The 16731-nt window shown below is 40.4% G+C and overlaps 1 protein-coding gene and 1 long non-coding RNA gene across 14 annotated transcripts in view; one reads left to right on the forward strand and one right to left on the reverse strand.

Annotated features, from left to right (window-relative positions):
* The window catches only part of LOC144304772 (uncharacterized), a 130780-nt gene that overhangs the window by 109850 nt on the left and 4199 nt on the right, over positions 1-16731 (forward strand). For 6 of the 8 annotated variants that reach the window (XR_013371734.1, XR_013371732.1, XR_013371731.1 and 3 more), the window contains one exon: positions 15378-15562. This is a non-coding gene — a long non-coding RNA (uncharacterized LOC144304772). Of the gene's footprint in view, positions 1-15377; positions 15563-16731 lie in introns of those variants that run through there. The other 2 variants (XR_013371736.1, XR_013371738.1) reach the window with 1 other exon arrangement.
* ITPRID2 (ITPR interacting domain containing 2) overlaps positions 1-16731 on the reverse strand; it is a 110918-nt gene that overhangs the window by 10223 nt on the left and 83964 nt on the right. For all 6 annotated transcript variants that reach the window (XM_077883325.1, XM_077883324.1, XM_077883322.1 and 3 more), the window contains 5 exons: positions 10724-10796; positions 5836-5924; positions 3249-4448; positions 574-651; positions 364-491 (listed from right to left, as the gene is read on the reverse strand). In XM_077883325.1, the coding sequence (XP_077739451.1) occupies positions 364-491; positions 574-651; positions 3249-4448; positions 5836-5924; positions 10724-10796 (1568 nt within the window). The remainder of the gene's footprint in view (positions 1-363; positions 492-573; positions 652-3248; positions 4449-5835; positions 5925-10723; positions 10797-16731) is intronic.

Below are 16731 nucleotides of genomic sequence, written 5' to 3' on the forward strand. Positions count from 1 at the left end.
GCAGTTTGGAGATTCATATTCATCACTCTCTCACAAGCCAGTGGAAGGCACTGAGAGCGCAAGTTCTAAAAATTAGCACAACAGCGAAAACCATAGGTGTGACCAGTAGAACAAACAGTCTTTCTTCCTCTACCTTCTCTCCCAAATATTCCGAACTAAAAAACAGATTACAACCACTGGCTTCCTTAATACATTGAAAGCAGCTTAATTAGTAAAACACGAGGCCCTAATTTACAGTGGTTCACAAAATAAACAGTACACACCAGCAGACATAAAATGAAGCTTTAAAAATAAAAAAGTTGGCAATGCTTTTTTTAGCATGAAGAATATTTTGAGTTACATTAAGACAAAATGAACTTTTACCTTTCCTCCTCGGTCATATGATGATAAACCATGGTTTGCTGACGCAGCATTGCCAACTCTAAATCCATCATTTGCGTTCTAAATAAATTCAGGCTCCGCCTCATTACCTGGAGCTCCTGAAAAGTATTCTAAAATACAGTATGACAAAATTATACTTCTAAATCATATAAATTACTCTGTAACACACAAAAGATCTAAATAAGCACTTACTTCATATAGAGGTAGAACAGATGATTTCTGGGTACTATATGGAGCAGCAGCAAGATCAGATCCTCTCGTCATAGGGTACTTCAAAAAAAGCGAAAGTATGATTACAAATCAATGTTAAAGCGGCTACGTCCAAATTATCTAAGGTGTTAAAAAAAGGCGGAATTTAGGGCCTACGTAATTTTCTCTTTGAGGCAAAACAAAAACAAAAACAAAACGCTACCAAAAAAAACCCCACTTCATTTTGTGAGCAGGAGCCAAGTCAGCCCCCACTGCCACCTCTGGTACTCCTAACTGTTTTGGGGGTAAGTCGGTCTATTTGGAACAAAGGAGGGAAAAAGAAACATGTATCATTCAAATCTATGTCTTGTACGACTTCCCTCCTGCCTCAAGAAAGTCGAAAAGAGAAACAAAACTAAAAAATGTAGAAGTGATAGTAAATTCTCAGATGACTGAGTTATCTGAGAATTACTGAGTTGCCGGAAATTACTGAGTTGCTGGAGAGAGGAGCAAGCCATCCTCACACTTATTTGTAGACAGTTAAGCATCTACCACATGCCACTACTTTAGTTGGTGAAGAAAAAAAGACAAAAGGAAGGCAAAAGGCTTTCCCAGCCTCCACGTGTTCTGATGGTGTTAAGGAAAAAAAAAAAAAAGAGAGAGAGAGAAGTGAGACAAAACTTACAACGTTGGGGTGTGGAAGGGGAGCACTTGATGGAAACAAACAAAAACCTAGAGGAGGTGAGTAAAGGATCCCAGCTCTGGTGGGTGACACCTGAGCTGAGCCTCAGCAGTAAACAGCACTCAGTCGGGCAAAGAAAGGCCAGGGTGGGGCATTCCAGGTTAAAGACCAAGAAACAGGGGCATCCGTAAAACCAGATGCCACGGAACGCACACCTGCTTAGGGGCCTGCATGCAGCGCGGCCCCTGGCACACCCACAAGGAATGAGAGTGGGGGGACAGGCGGAGACCAGGCCAGAGAGAGTATCTGTCTCTCGGGGGCTGGGGGGCAGTGAGAAGACTAATTAGCTGAGTTACTGACGGGACATCCAGGAGGAGAAGGCCACATCCAGAGCAGAATGACAAGCTGGTCTAGAGAGAAAGGTGCACCATTAGGGCGTAGGCAACAGAGCCCCGGAAACCCCACGTTTCACGTAATAACGGTTGAAAGGCTGGATGTCCCGCTCACAGAGAAACCAAACTGCGATTTGTAAGGAGGAAGAAGAAATACCCACATCTGGTTAGGGCAAAAATCATCAGGGGACAACTGTCATGAGGATAAAATCTCTATTTAAAAGAAGGTATCCCTGGGGCGCCCAGCGCCCAGGTGGCTCAAGTGTCAGGCTCAGGTCATGATCCAGGGTCCCGTGATCGAGCCCCACCTTGGGCTCTGTGCTCACCGCAGTCTGCCTGAGAGTCTTTCCGCCTCCCTCCCCGGCCCTCTCCTTCTCCCTCTCTGCCCCCTCCCACTCTCTTTCTCTCTAAAAAGTAAATAAATAAATACAATCTTTAAAAGAAAATATACTTTGCTACATAACTTAAGAAGCTGCGACTTTCGGGGACCCTGGGTGGCTCCGTCGGTTAAGCGTCTGACTCCTGAACTCAGCTCAGGTTGTGATCTTAGGGTCATGAGATCGAGCCCCGTGTCAGGCTCTGTGCTGACGTGGAGCCTAATATTCTCTCTCTCCTTCTCCCTCGGCCCTACTCCTCCCCTCCCTCTCTAAAAACAAAACAAAACAAAAAAACAGTAATAAATTAAAAAAATATAGGTCTCTCTCCCTCTCTTAAAAAGAGAACTTGCAACTTTCATTTTTACTTTCCTAGTGGCTTCCTGTCTATTATGTCATCGTAAGGATCTATTAGACGCATTCTGAACCCCGACTCCTGGCTGAATGCTCTGATCATTACACCACGCTACCATTCTTATTTCCTCAACTGCCTAAACACAAGTAGCCTGGGGAGAGATTCAGAAAGGAAATGGGAAATGCAAACCTAAAGACAATTTGTAGTTATTGTCAAACCCTTTTTGGGGAATTACTTCCAGCCCACGTAACGTATCTGAGAGCAATTAATTTTCACCGTGACAAGACAGACTATTTTTAGGCAAATGCACACTTTACCTGATTTTTTTTTCCTTCCTGGGGTAGTTCCAGTCTCTGAGCCCAGTGGAAGCAGACTCATCCTGTGCCAGGAGACCAGCACCAGGAGTCGGGAGATGGAGGGGAAAGCTTAGAGAGCTAGGAGCAGAACCAGGAGAGCGCGCGGCCACACAGAAGCCCAGGGGGAGGGAGGCTTAGAGAGGAAAGAGGCGGTAAACACAGTCAAATGGCAGAGAAAAGGAGAGAAAGTACTGACAGGGAAGACTTTTTTAATAACAGGGACGACCTAAGAACAGACCGTGGAGAAGAGGCTAAAGAAGGGGGGCTACCTCATGAGCAGCCTCTCCTCTAGGAGGCGGGGCGACCCCGAGCCCGGGCGGAGAGGTCAGCCGTGCTCGGACCGGGACAGCTGCCCCCTGGAGACGGGAGGGACGAGCGTGGGAGGAGGGCAGGGACACGTATGCCTAGACTCGTAAGAAAACGAAGCCGAGGTGGATCGTGCCTGATGGGCCCCAGCCTCTCGGGGAGCTAAGAGGTGCTCGGATCAGTAAAAGAAACGAGAGCATCTTCTTCCCGTACCTGTGAAAGATTCTGCAGCGAGTTTCTAATATCGTGCAGTACTCTTCGCAGCTGCATTTCGACGGCGGAAGGGGGGTTCACGGGGCACGCCCGGTAGGGGTAGGCAGCGGGTCTGTGCGAGTGAGGACACCCGAAAGGGGCGGCGAAGGCACTGCAGGCGGCGCCGGACACGCTGGGAACACTGTGAGTGCTCAGAGTCCGCGTGTGCTCGCACAGGGGCCTCTCCGGCCACTCGGAGCGCACGGAGTGCAGGGAACAGGTGGACTGGGACGCGGGGGCCGGAGTCCTTCGGGGACGGCACTCCTCCAAGCGGGTCAGCTCGCTCGGACACGCTGCCTCCTTCCTCGCAGATGACGGGGAGATGAAAATAGTGGATTTGACTAAGGACTGGCCATCAGGCTCGGCCACCTCCTTTCCTAACTCCTGCTCCTCTTCAGGTGTGTACTTGTAGGTGAAGGAGGGGGGACTGCACCTGGTCTCCTTTCCTGGGGACAGCCGGACGTTGACAGAGGATACAACTCTTACTGGGCTCAACAGAGTGGTTGGTAAAGACTGAGACCTCCTCAGAGGGTAGCCGGCTTTCGCAAAGAAGTACCTCTGCTTCAACAGATCCTTGGACTTTATCAGGCTGCGCCCCACTCTTTGATGAGACAGACTGCAGACCTTCATCTGAGCTCGCTGCAAAGCTGTGTTCACTCTGTCTGCGGACGAGGGGGGCCCGGGTGCACCTTCAGAGCCCTTCTCCCCGTGCCCAGCCTCAATCGAAGCCAGTGACTTCAGAATGTGGTGTGTGGTGTAGTGGGCAAATTCACATTCACTGCTTTTATCCACATCGCTTTCGGCACTGGCTTCCCGTGGCAGGTCCGCTGGCTGTGCCGGAGGCAAACCCTGTCCCGCTTCAGTGACTTCAGAAGTGTGGTCGCCTGCACCACAGGTGGACTGCGTGCTCCCTGCCTGGGCCGCAGGCTCGCGCCGCGGGGAATCCTGGCTGTCTGACCTCTTGGCAGCAGCCGGTGCCGCCTGCTCCCTGCCCTTGTCCCTGCCCTTTGGAAGAGGGCTAAGAGACTCCTCCTCGGATTCATTAAAATAAGGCTGGTCTTGTGCTGTCGGTGTGACAAGCTCTTCACCAAAAGATGTGACGGTGGTCTCGCTGTCACAGCTGTCAGCACTACTCCCCATGGCTTGCAAGGACTCAGGAACCTGGGAATGGGACACAGGTGGGAAGACGGAGAATTCAAATACGAAGTTTCATCAGCAAAAATACCAAAGTGATGCGATGCTTGTGTACTTCCGGGGAGTACAGGGCCTCAGTTAGGGCCCTCGTACCGCTCGAAACTGCCCCTGATCGGCAACCCCGTTCCCAGAGAGATTATTCCAGACCTTTACTATTTTCCTCAGTCCCCTTTTCAGCACCCATTTCCTTTCCTCCCAGCACAGGACACTGAATCGCTGAGAAGATGGACAAACGTTTAACTTTCTCCTCCAGCACCTCTCCCCATAGGTTCAACATTCCCACACCCCTCCCCACCATTCCTGTCTCTCTGTTCTGAGAGGAAACTGCCCTTTTTTTTCACAGCTAACTCTCCAATCTGTACGTCTGATCACATCCTCTCCAGGACTAGGTTTCTCTTCACAAATTCATCCCAGATTTTCCTGCATCAATCCCACTGTCCTCTTAGAGCCCTCGTCCTCAGCCAGACAACTTCCCTGAGTCATTCCCATATGAGAAAAACACAGAGACCTATTACCCTTATTTGGAAAAGGAGTCAACACTCATATCTTCTCTTCCTTATCATCGATTTACTCTCCACTCCTGCTTCTGCCTCATTTACTTCCTCAGAAGGACTCAGTCACTCGCTTTCCAAAAAGCTGAATTCTTATCTTTCCACGCTCATGTCCACAGATTTCCTTTTATAAAAGGCTCTCCACCTCCCAGTTCTGCCCACTGGATTATTTGTTCTGAGTCTCCTCTTGTCTGTATACCCCTCAAGGACAAGATTCCTAAAGGCCGTTTTGGGTTTTTTTCTCTTACACTAACACTTTTCTTTGAAATTTGCTTATAAATATTTTAAACACTTTCTAGATATTTCTGTACCTGTGCATACAAGGGTTCCACGTACTACACACAGACCGTAAACTCTGTAAGGGTAAAGATGTGCCTGCTATTGGCTTACCTGACACACTCTAGCATAAAAGTCATAAAATATTCAGCAAGCTATGAACACACTTATTGTTAGTTACTAAATAAATAAAACAATTATGGTAAAATATGCAAACAATGATAAGAAAAAAGAAGAAAAATACCAGAGAGAATAGATTAGCGATCAAAATAACCTGTGTTTACTGAAAGCTCAAAAATTAAGACAAGTCTCTTTGTTTTTAAAAGTCCAGTCAGAGAAAGATGTATAATTAGTGAAAACTAAAACTTGTAGTCAAATGCTTAGAGAGTATCTACATCCTGGCATTCTTATCCTGTCATTTGAGAAGTAAAGATTAGAAAGATTCAGTCTTGAAATATATAGCTACTGAAAAATCACCTAAATATGAAGAAGTTAATCACAGTACCTACTACAATAAACATTTTTACCTGAAGATGATTAAGGGAGAGGCAATCGGTCGAATCTTCAGCAAAACCACTGCTATCAGAGTGCTGACTTGCAGTACGTAACAGGTGATCTACCAAAAGAAACGTAGTTAGGCAAAACTGCTAAATATGACTTCACTGAAAAGAAAATATTACAGATACATGATTCCTAATGGATATTTGTGTTGATACCTTTTATTTTTTTAAAAGATTTGTTTATTCATGAGAGACACACACAGAGAGAGGCAGAGGCAGCAGCAGCGGCAGAGGGAGAAGCAGGCTCCTTGCGGGGACCCTGATGAGGGACTCGATCCCGGGACCCCCAGGATCATGACCTGAGATGAAGGCAGATGCTCAACCACTGAACCACCCAGGTGTCCCCGTAATTGAGTCCCTCTTAGAAAATATGCATCACTTATGCAAAATGTGGTTTCAAAGCACAGGAGGTTACTCAAATTCATCCTAAAATGGAATCAGGTCCATCAGAAATTCTCTGCATTCAGTTGCTAATTAAGTTCCAGTGTTAATATATTTTGGTAAATCCAATTAACGTCTTATCTTAGAAAGACAATTGGCTGACATAAAGAATCACACTAATAAAAACAGAAATCCCAAGGTAAGCTACTTCCATCACCTAAATATGTAAAGATATTTAGCAGATAAAATTAGAAGTTTACATGCAGTGTATAAAAAGTTCTATTATTTTCCTACTAAGAAAATAAGACTATAGCAATAAATTAACCAATCTGCATGCCAGAGTACTTAAATGTTTCTGATATTTCAAACGATGCAAACATTTGTAAGTCATGAAACAACGATTTCCTAACAACTGCATGAAATGCAAACATAGTCAATCGGTACATAATATTGTTAATCTTATAAAAACCCTGTTCTGGTTTTTCGCCTGAAAACTCTAATTCCTGGTTAGTATAACCTAAAAAACACTTTTTAAAGTAAAAAGGCCACCGAAGCACAAGAATGATCGCATGCCCATCCACACTGTAAGTACAGGAAGACTTTACAGCTCTTACATTTATCAGGGGAGAAGCTTCAGGAGATGGTCAGGTTCTGCAAAACTTCAAAAGCAGTTGGCTAAATAAAGTGTGTTTACCAAATCCACATTCAAGATCTGAATGACAGAACCTGGTAATATGTTTGAATAAAATCCCAAATCAATTAAAATTCACTTGATTTTGAAAAAGATCCCACTGCAGCCTCGGGTTCTAAATGTAGAGCATCACAGAATGGCATAATTTCTTCTCATTAAAATTTAGAATAATTCTGTAACATTCTTTTGAAGTTAACAAAACTGCATAATGAGAAAAGAAATTGATCCACATCTTTGATAACTCTAGGTAAACTGGGACAATTGTGAAACTGAACTGGAGTAAGCTGTTAGCCATGGGTACTAATTATGCATTATATCAGCTGAGAAGATGATTAACATCTTACATCAGAGCAGTTATCACCATAATTATGTGTTTGCATGTCTTTTTTTTTTTAGACTATCAGTCTCCTGAAAACAGAAACCTAATTTATTCTATTTTGTATCCCAGTACCTAGAACAATAAAAAATGTTTGCTGAATGAATCAATGATAACTTTCTTCTTAAAGCAACAATAAAATTAAACAGTCACTTAAAGGATTTAGAAGTGAAACTGCCTATGTGGTTGGGCAAAGGGCAACTGCTGGAGAGCCTGGGGGAGCCAGAGTGACCAGCTCCGCTCACGTCCTCTCTGCTGAGATCTGTTTTATCTGCGGTGGAGGCCAGTCTCTGCTGAGTTCACCTCCATACGTGGCCTTGAGTTCATACAGATCGTTGACTATTCAGGCTTCAGGGCAGGTGTGGGGCAGTGGAAAGATCAAGGGGGCCTGGGTTCAAGTTCCTACTTTATCACAATAATCAGTAACTTCTCTTCTTCACAAAACAGAATAATTCTTCTTTCTCACAGGGTTACTTCGGGAACTAAATAGGGTATAAGCAAAACTGTATTCTGTAAAGTGTAAGTCACAATCATGTTCTTTAGTCAGGCATTTAGCAAAAAAAAAAATAGTTCTCTGAAGAAAAAGCTGGGATTAAAAACAATTAGATCTCTGACCTAGCTGAAGAGATATAACATTATTTCTAATTAAAAACGAGGAAGTTGGGGCGCCTGGGGGGCTCAGTCAGTTAAGTGTCTGCCTTTGGCTCAGGTCATGATTCCGGGGTCCTGAGATGGAGCCCCAATTCGGTTTCCCTGTTCAGCCTGCTTCTCTCTCCCTCACCCCCTCCCACTGCCTGTGTTCTCTTATCTCCGTCTCTCAAATAAGTAAAATTTTAAAAAAAAAATTTTAAGTAAAAAAAAAAAACAAAAAACAAAAAACCAGGAAGTTAGAGCAAAACATTAAAGTGAGAACAAAACAAAACCTAGAATTTGTATTTGTCCAATATCGTGAAGAAACAAACAGAACACCTGTATACGCTATGAGACTAAAGGAAATTTATACATCTTCTATAATAAGGAAAATGTTTGCTCTCAATATAGTTTACTGAATGTTAGTAGACAAAAGCTGAGTCACTAAACCTCTCTAGGCTTCAGTATGTTTTTTAAGAGGGACAGAGAGAGCAGGGGTCAAGGGGTGGAGAGAGGAGCAGAGGGAGAGGGAGAGAGAATCTTAAGCAGACTCCACACCTAGCACAGAGCCCGATATGAGGCTCAGTCTCACCATCCTGAGAGATCGTGACCTGAGCCAAAATCCAGAGATGGATGCTTTAACCAACTGAGCCACTCAGGTGCCCGCAGGCTTCAGTATTAAATTGTAGGACTGGATATGAGATTAAGATCACTGTAACTTCAAAAGTCCTATTACTAAAGTGCAAAGTATTTCTATAAATGTATTATATGCATTTTTTACTAAACCTGTAAAATGAATATCTTACCAGTGATTCTAATTCTGTAATTATAGTTAACTAAGATACTTTCATATCACATTATCAGAATTTGATAGGCTATGTTCAAAAATGATGTAAATACCCTCTCATGCACATACAAAACCATTTTACTGTTAATTTTTAAAAAGTGAAAAAAAAAGTGTTATTCATAAAAATGTTAACATTTTTACTTATGGGGCACCTGGGTGACTCAGTGATTGAGCGTCTGCCTTTGGTTTGGGGCAAGATCCCGGGGTCCTGGATCAAGTCCCACATCAGGCTCCCTGCATGGAGACTGCTTCTCCCTCTGCCTGTGTCTCTGCCTATCTCTCTCTGGGTCCCTCATGAATAGATGGGTAAAATCTTTAATTTTTTTTTTTTTTTACTTATGCCACCAGAAATAAGAGACATCTTATTGGTAAGAGGAAGAAACTCAGATGTAAATACAAAACCACATTTTGTCTTTTCTACCACAGAGAGCTTGCTCTTGAAAGACCTTAAGATACTTATGCATTGTTTTAAATCCCCCGCCCCTTTTTTTACACAGGGTAAGATGCTTTTTCCAATGTATCCCATGTCAACCTATCTAAAGGAAAAATTTCTTAATGTCTGGGAACCCTGCCTGATAACTCGGAAACACACACAAATATTTATGGACTTTAAAAGGGGAAGAAAATTAAACAGGAAAGTTCTTTTTCTGTCTGACCAGAACTATAGTGACCTAGTGAAAGCGGACTTGTTTCTTAGCACCACGATGCAATAAAAGAAAAATTATATGCAAATTGTCTCTTATGAAGTCATTTCAGAGATCAAAAGAGAACAAACATGCAATTTCCTATTCTAGGAACATACATATGAATCTTTGTTTAAAAAAAACCAGGGTGGTTCAGCATGTGTAAAGCTTTAAAAATAAACCATCCTACCTTCAGTGGTCACTTTAACATCTTTACTTCCTCTCTCCTTTTCTCTAAATCTCAAAAGCTTTGGGATTTTAAACATCAGACATGCTTTTCTTGTTGCAAATTAAAAGTGAAAGAAATGGATTCGAAGGTTCTTTGGTCAATAATTAATAACTCAAGAAAAGAACAGTTATCTACAGCCACTCACCTTTGATCCACAGTTTGAATTTAACTTAACTAGCTTTAACCATTACTGAGAGATGGGTATCTTTGCTAGAGGCATATGCATGTATATACTTAGGAGCCATGTTTAATTAATGAAAAGCAAACGTGAATAAGACAAGTGTGTATTTTGAGGCCCCTGGGTGGCTCAGTTGGTTAAGTGCCTGACTCTTGATTTCAGCTCAGATCATGATCTCGGGGTCCTGAGATCGAGCCCTGCCTCAGGTTCTGCCCTAGGCGTGGAGCCTGCTGAATGTTCTCGTTCTCCCCCTCATCCCCTCCTCACCTCACTTGCACATGCACTCCCAATAACTAAATAAAATCTTTTTTAAAAAAATGTTATTTATTTGAGAGAGAGACAGCAGAGTAGGGAGGCAGGGGTAGAGGAACAAGCAGAATCCCTGCAGGGCAGGAAGCCAAACATGGGGCTCGATCCCAAGTCCCTGAGATCAAGACCTGAGCTCAAGGCAAATGCTCTACTGACTGAGCCACCCAGGTGCCCCCTAAATAAAATCTTAAAAAAAACCCCACAAGTATGTATCTCAATCATCACCATGTAAAAAGTAGGCCTCAATGTGTGGCTCTATCACTTCCCATTTGGCTCTTATGCAGAGTTGAAAAGTAATTAAGAGTACAAAGAACTGCATTTCAGGATAAGCAAGCTAAAATTACTTTATGAACACAAAAGTCTTCAAGAGAGTATAAAAAATTCTATCACCAAAGTATAATGAAACATGCATACCTGTGTACTTAACCTTCTTTTACAGTTATAGGTGCTCAAATACTGATAGATAAACCCAAATCCATTGATGACACTTTGGTAAGGTGCTTGGGAACTAGTAGGTATTAGTCTACTCACCTCTTTTTGACTTGGTAAGACCTAGCTGGTATGCCGCTGGAACGTGAGGAGCTTCTCCCTCTGTACTTTGAACCTAAAAAAGTTTTAAGTAGTAAGAACTTGATAAATCTATGGCAAAGAAGAATACCACTTCATAATTATTTATTAAACCAATCAACATAACTAAAAGGGTACTAAAGCTTTTTATTTAAAAAATGCAAAACATCTTATCTTGAAATCATGAGAGCATCCCACATCTTAATTTTATGACCTATTTTCCAGTTAAAGATAGGACTGCAAGTTCGTAGCAGGCAATGAAAAGTGACTAAGTGTATAAACCACTTCATTAAAAAAAGTTGGTATTAAACGAAAAATAAATCCTGAAGAATAAGTTTTGTAAATGTTAAAATTCAAAGTGTAAGGCCAATCTCCAGATAAATGCTGACTTTGCAACAGATCGTGACTGACACACAGTTAAGGTAACTACAAGTCTTACATCTTTAAAAAAATTGCTATCATGCTCCCAATACAAAATTTTATAAAATCTCACAAATTTTGAGTGTCTCAAAAACCACGCTTGTATGAAGACTGCTTTGTTCTAATGTAAGTGGTCTTTTAAGATATAACTTGCAAGTTGTAAACAGAAAATCATGTTTCATCACAGAACTAAATGTTGAAAGATCTTAACCATAAATCCTTCTGAAAACTATATTCAGAGAAGTTATTGAACCCAAAAAAGTTTTTTAATGATATTTCCCCCCACCTACACAAGTGCATAATGTAGGAATTTTCAGATTCTTTATTTACCATACCCATCCCATTCCCCAAATACTCTAACATAACTAAGTCTATATTGAGATTAAACACTTAAGGAGGAGGGAGAGACATTAATTCCTAACACTACTAGGTCAGTAGTGATTAGTACTTAAAATAACAAATAGCATCCTAGTGAAATAGGCAAACTAGCCAAAGAGGGCTTTCAACCTTGAACAAATGAGAAAGCAATTAACAAAACAGGTTTTAGGTAGAACCCTGGTAGTTTTGAGGTAGGAATCCACCCAAGAATAAGAAATATTCTATAGGAATAAGAAGGGAATGACAAACAAGAAAAAAAAAATCTCAAAGGTTAAAGATACTATTATGAAATTTAAAAACTGCTTTGATTTGTGGGATCTTTGTTCTACACAGTTCCACAAATCCAAGGTTTATGAATCCTTTGAGAACCAAAACACACTGGTCATTTAAAATCATCACCTATAGGGCAGCCCGGGTGGCTCAGCGGTTTAGCACCACCTTCGGCCTAGGGTGTAATCCTGGAGTCCCGGGTTCGGGATCGGGTCCCACATCAGGCTCCCTGCATGGAGCCTGCTTCTCCTCCTGCCTGTGTCTCTGCCTCTCTCTCTCTCTCTCTCTCTCTCTCATAAATAAATAAAATCTTTAAAAACAAAATTATCACCTATAAATTATTATATAAAATAGTTTCTAACCTCTGTTATTACTAAAAAATTATATATATACATATATTCTTCAAAGAAGCAAACATAAGTTCAACAGGAAAACCATTGTTATGTGTGCAAGGAAACAAAATGCATTTTCTTTTTATATTCAACAAAAGGTCTATTATTAGTCAGGCCTACCATACTTCAAAGAGTTTTCTGTTAAAGTAAATATCAAACAGACCAAAGAAGTATAACAGAAATCCAAATGCCTCTTTAATTATATTCTAGGAATCTCAGCTTAGGCAGGACAGTATGATACACCAAACTATACTCTCTCATATTTTTAAATGTAGAATAATCATATATTCTATTCCTTAGATTTATAATAGACGCAAAATATGACCTTAACGAATAAGTATTTTTAATATACTATCTTTCAATATGTAACTCTATGGCAAAACAAAACAAAAAACTACAAAAACTACAAACTCTGTAGTTAATTTAAAGAAAAGGGGGCCCTTTATAAAAAAGCTGAGAGGATCATATTTTACTAATAAAACTACTAACATCAAGATTCTTCTTCCCACTTAGTAAAATCATTAACCACTTGTTGAACACAGAACATAAGCTGGTGATAACAATTAAATTTCATAGCTTAGAATGTGTTATTGCTGCTCACAGTTGTGCAAAGGAAAGCAGTCAAATTCGAGATGGAGTACAGCACAGAAAATTATGAAGCAAATAAAACTTGGGACTTCAAGTCCTCAGTGGTGTGCTTGTCATTTGCTACAGATTGACTTTCATTAAATTAACTACAGCTAGATATTGATAACTGAATTGAGTAACGGAAAATGAGTGTTCAGTATACAATTTTCTTTGATCTCTGGGTAAGTCTGAAACTTTTCATAATAAGAATTACAAAACCCCACCCTAAACCAAAATGATAAAATCACTTGGGTCTTAGTGCTTTGAGATTTAAAACTGTATGAAAATAGCTTTAGGGTAACCCTGTATTTATTTCATTAAAAAAAAATGTTTTAACAAAACACTTATTAAAACTGTATCTTTTTGAATCAATGTCCTGCTGCCACAGCAGGCACCTACTTTGGTGGTGTTTTTTTTTTTTAACATGTGCCGCATTTATCCTAAAATATATCTTCCGGGCACAACACTATTGTGCTGTGTTCCATAGAGCAGCAATACATGAATGTTCTAACTCAATTCTTCCTTTAAGGTTTAAAGACATATGGACAGTTAAAAAAAAAGAAAAGAAAATCAAAAGTGGAGCTTCAGAAATTTTTTTTTTTTTTTAATTTTTATTTACTTATGATAGGCACACAGTGAGAGAGAGAGAGGCAGAGACACAGGCAGAGGGAGAAGCAGGCTCCATGCACCAGGAGCCCGACGTGGGATTCGATCCTGGGTCTCCAGGATCGCGCCCTGGGCCAAAGGCAGGCGCTAAACCGCTGTGCCACCCAGGGATCCCGGAGCTTCAGAAATTCTGATTTTTAATGAGACCTCAAAAAATTCAAATGAAAGCATTATTTTTCTCACAAAGTAGCATGGGGCTGTGTACCAGACGACTTGAGTTCTCGTCCAAAGTCTGACACTATCAGCACGTCTGACCTTTACCAAGAGCTATGGTGTAGTCAAAAGTAGCAAGTTTGTGCAAAGACCTGAATTCAAGCTTTATTCATGCCACTTACTGGCCTAAATGGCTTCAGACAGTTATCAGATTTATCTATGACAATCATGTCAGTTTTTCAAACTGAAAAATAAATACTCAAACTCCTACTTCACAAGTCCTTTGGATGATCAAATATTTTGCAACAGTAAAGTGGTAAGAGTTTACAACAGATCTCTCCTTGCTACCATGTAGGGACTCCCTACACTGACATCCCCTTAGCACTCCCCCGAGTAAGGCAGGGGTACCAAAGGGAACATTACATCCCTCGACACATGATAGAGAACCATTGCTGTCAAGTAATAGCAAATGTTGGAGGAGGAAAAATGCTTCCTCCTCTGTAAAAGGAGGAAACTGGAGTAAGAATTCAAAGATCTCTTTCTGTGCTAGTTTATCATTCTATATTTGTTGCAAATATTTATTAAAAAAAATCAGGTTTTACTTACAAGGTTTGCTTTCTACTGTCAGGTTAATGCTTGTAACAAAAGTTAGTTTAAGCCTTTTAGATAAATGTCAAATAAAATTTAGTGGCTAACTGGACTTCAAACTAGCAGTCGTGGGTGCACGCATGTATCATGTGTTCGGACCCTACTGCATTCTATTCTAAGACACAGGGCTTGTCTTCAAAACACAGTCAAATTTGAAAGGCCAAAGGAAGAATTTAACTATGTGTCAAGTGTCTGAATGATTTCAGATTATTTTAACTCAGGCAAATAAATAAAACAAAAAAAAATTCTGAAACTCAATGACTAAAAATAAGGAGAAATAGTAGTTAAATAAACAATCAGTGTAGACACAGATTTAGAAACACTAAGACTTCAGTAGCTTAAAAAATTATGTACACTTCCAGTAATGCCTCTATTTGAATATAAACTCCTTTGTAGAGTAAGCCACAGAGCAACCCCTTTACAGAAATACACAGCTAAGAGGTCTCCTTCCTCTAACATTTAAGTATGAGGAATTTTTCCTTGACGCCTCAAAGATGAACAACTGCTTACTGAGTAGGATCATTTTGGTTTAACTGTACATCCTTCATACTACAAATCCACGGCTCTAGACTGTTACCATCCTGTATTTAGTAAAAGCAAGCCATTCTGAGAAGAAGACAAGAAGTATCTAAGACGGTCATTAAGAATTAGAAAAACTCAAGAGTAGAGTTTTACAACTTTCAGACATACTGGAACATTTTAAATAGTCTATAAAACTTTTTTTATAAGGCACACTGACTTTTAGTTGAAAATACTCTCTGGCCTTTTATTCATTTTTCTTAATGTGCAGAATAGTCACTCTCACTCTCCAAGGCCTGAGTCAGTCTTGTCATCTATTAGACTCCCCTTATGTTTAACTATTTCCTCTCCTGGCTCCTGGTGAGGGTCAGAGCTTACCTTTGCCTCAGAGGGATTAGCCAGCTTCCTGCAGAGTCAGGTCTGCAACATTTTCTCCTACCTAGCTTCCCCAAAGCAGCTGGCATTCAGTTCATCTGTCTGAGAACTGGTTTACTGGGAGAGAAAGGGAGTGTCCTCCAACTTACATTTATGTTCTCTTTTTACAGGAAGAAAGTTCCCAATAGGAATCAAACCTCAAGGGAAAGAAGTCTAAAAGAAAAACAGCAACAACCTACTTTGAATGGGATCTAAAAGTTTGCTTCAGTAAGATTGTTCTCTTCATTTGTCAATATAATTCAAGTCACACTTGGGAGAAGAGGAAATTAAAGAAACACATTATTTCCTTTCTTTATCCATTGTTCTACAAGCTCTCTTTAAAGTTCCCAAAAGGATAAAAACACAGTTCTAGGTTTCTATCCATGTTTTAAATACATCTGAAGAATAAGATTCATTATCCTTAAAATTCCCCATATTTACAGTGCAGCTATTGTTGACCATATCCATATATTTTTTTTTTGAAAACAAAAATGTTCTATTATCCTTCAACCACCAATGCATGTAATTTTGTACTTAAAAAAAAAAGTTCACTTACATGTGGCATTACTTTCTTCATTAATTGCTTTTGCCAGCAGAGGGAGCAAAAAAAAAAAAAACAAAAAAAACCCACACGCATTAAATCATTAAATGTTAACTAAATGTTAACTTGCCACCAAAGCACACCTATCTAGTACTTTACAAATGTTTTAAAGGTCTTTTGTGCATGATAGCAATAATCTAAAATATATATAGTTTAAGGGGCGCACGGGTGGCTCCATTGGTTAATCGTCTGCCTTTGGCTCAGGTCTTGATCCCAAGGCCCTGTCTGCTCCCTGCTCTGTGGGGAGGCTGCTGCTCCCTCTCCCTCTGCCTGCTGCTCCCCCTGCTTGTGCATGCGCGCACGCTCTCTCTCTCTCTCTCTCTCTCTCTCTCTCCCTCTCTCTCTGTTAAATAAATATAATCATACACACACACACAGTTTAAAATTTAGGAACTCTAGGAATTAAAAAGCAACATATAAGAGTGCCTTCTCATTGGAGTCACCAGTATCAGATTGGCAAATATCTAACAGAATTTGTTTGAATTTTCATACTCTGCTATTAAATTAAAACAAGGAAACCAACTGTCATATCTGACTGTCAAAGAAGAGGGGCTCTAATGAAAGGCAAGAATTTACACGTTGATTATTAATGGTAGGACAAGTTCAGACCAAAACAAAGTAAAGGAATCAAATAGTAAAATAGGACAAATGAGGCTTTAATTTATGAAGTAGTCATCTTATGATATTAGGAATTAAATAAGAAAAATATAAAGAATACACAAAGAAATAAGAGAAATAGAAGCTTAAAAATAATGTAAACTATTTCAAAGGCCTGTTCCTCTCCCTTTTAATTTCACTTTTTAGTTAGAATTAAAGTGCTAAAAGATAAATTCAAAGACCACAAAAAAAGGTAAATATATCAGCAATAGAAGTTTTGTAATAAA

Source organism: Canis aureus, chromosome 34 (assembly GCF_053574225.1).
Source record: "Canis aureus isolate CA01 chromosome 34, VMU_Caureus_v.1.0, whole genome shotgun sequence".
NCBI classification, from domain to species: Eukaryota; Metazoa; Chordata; class Mammalia; order Carnivora; family Canidae; genus Canis; species Canis aureus.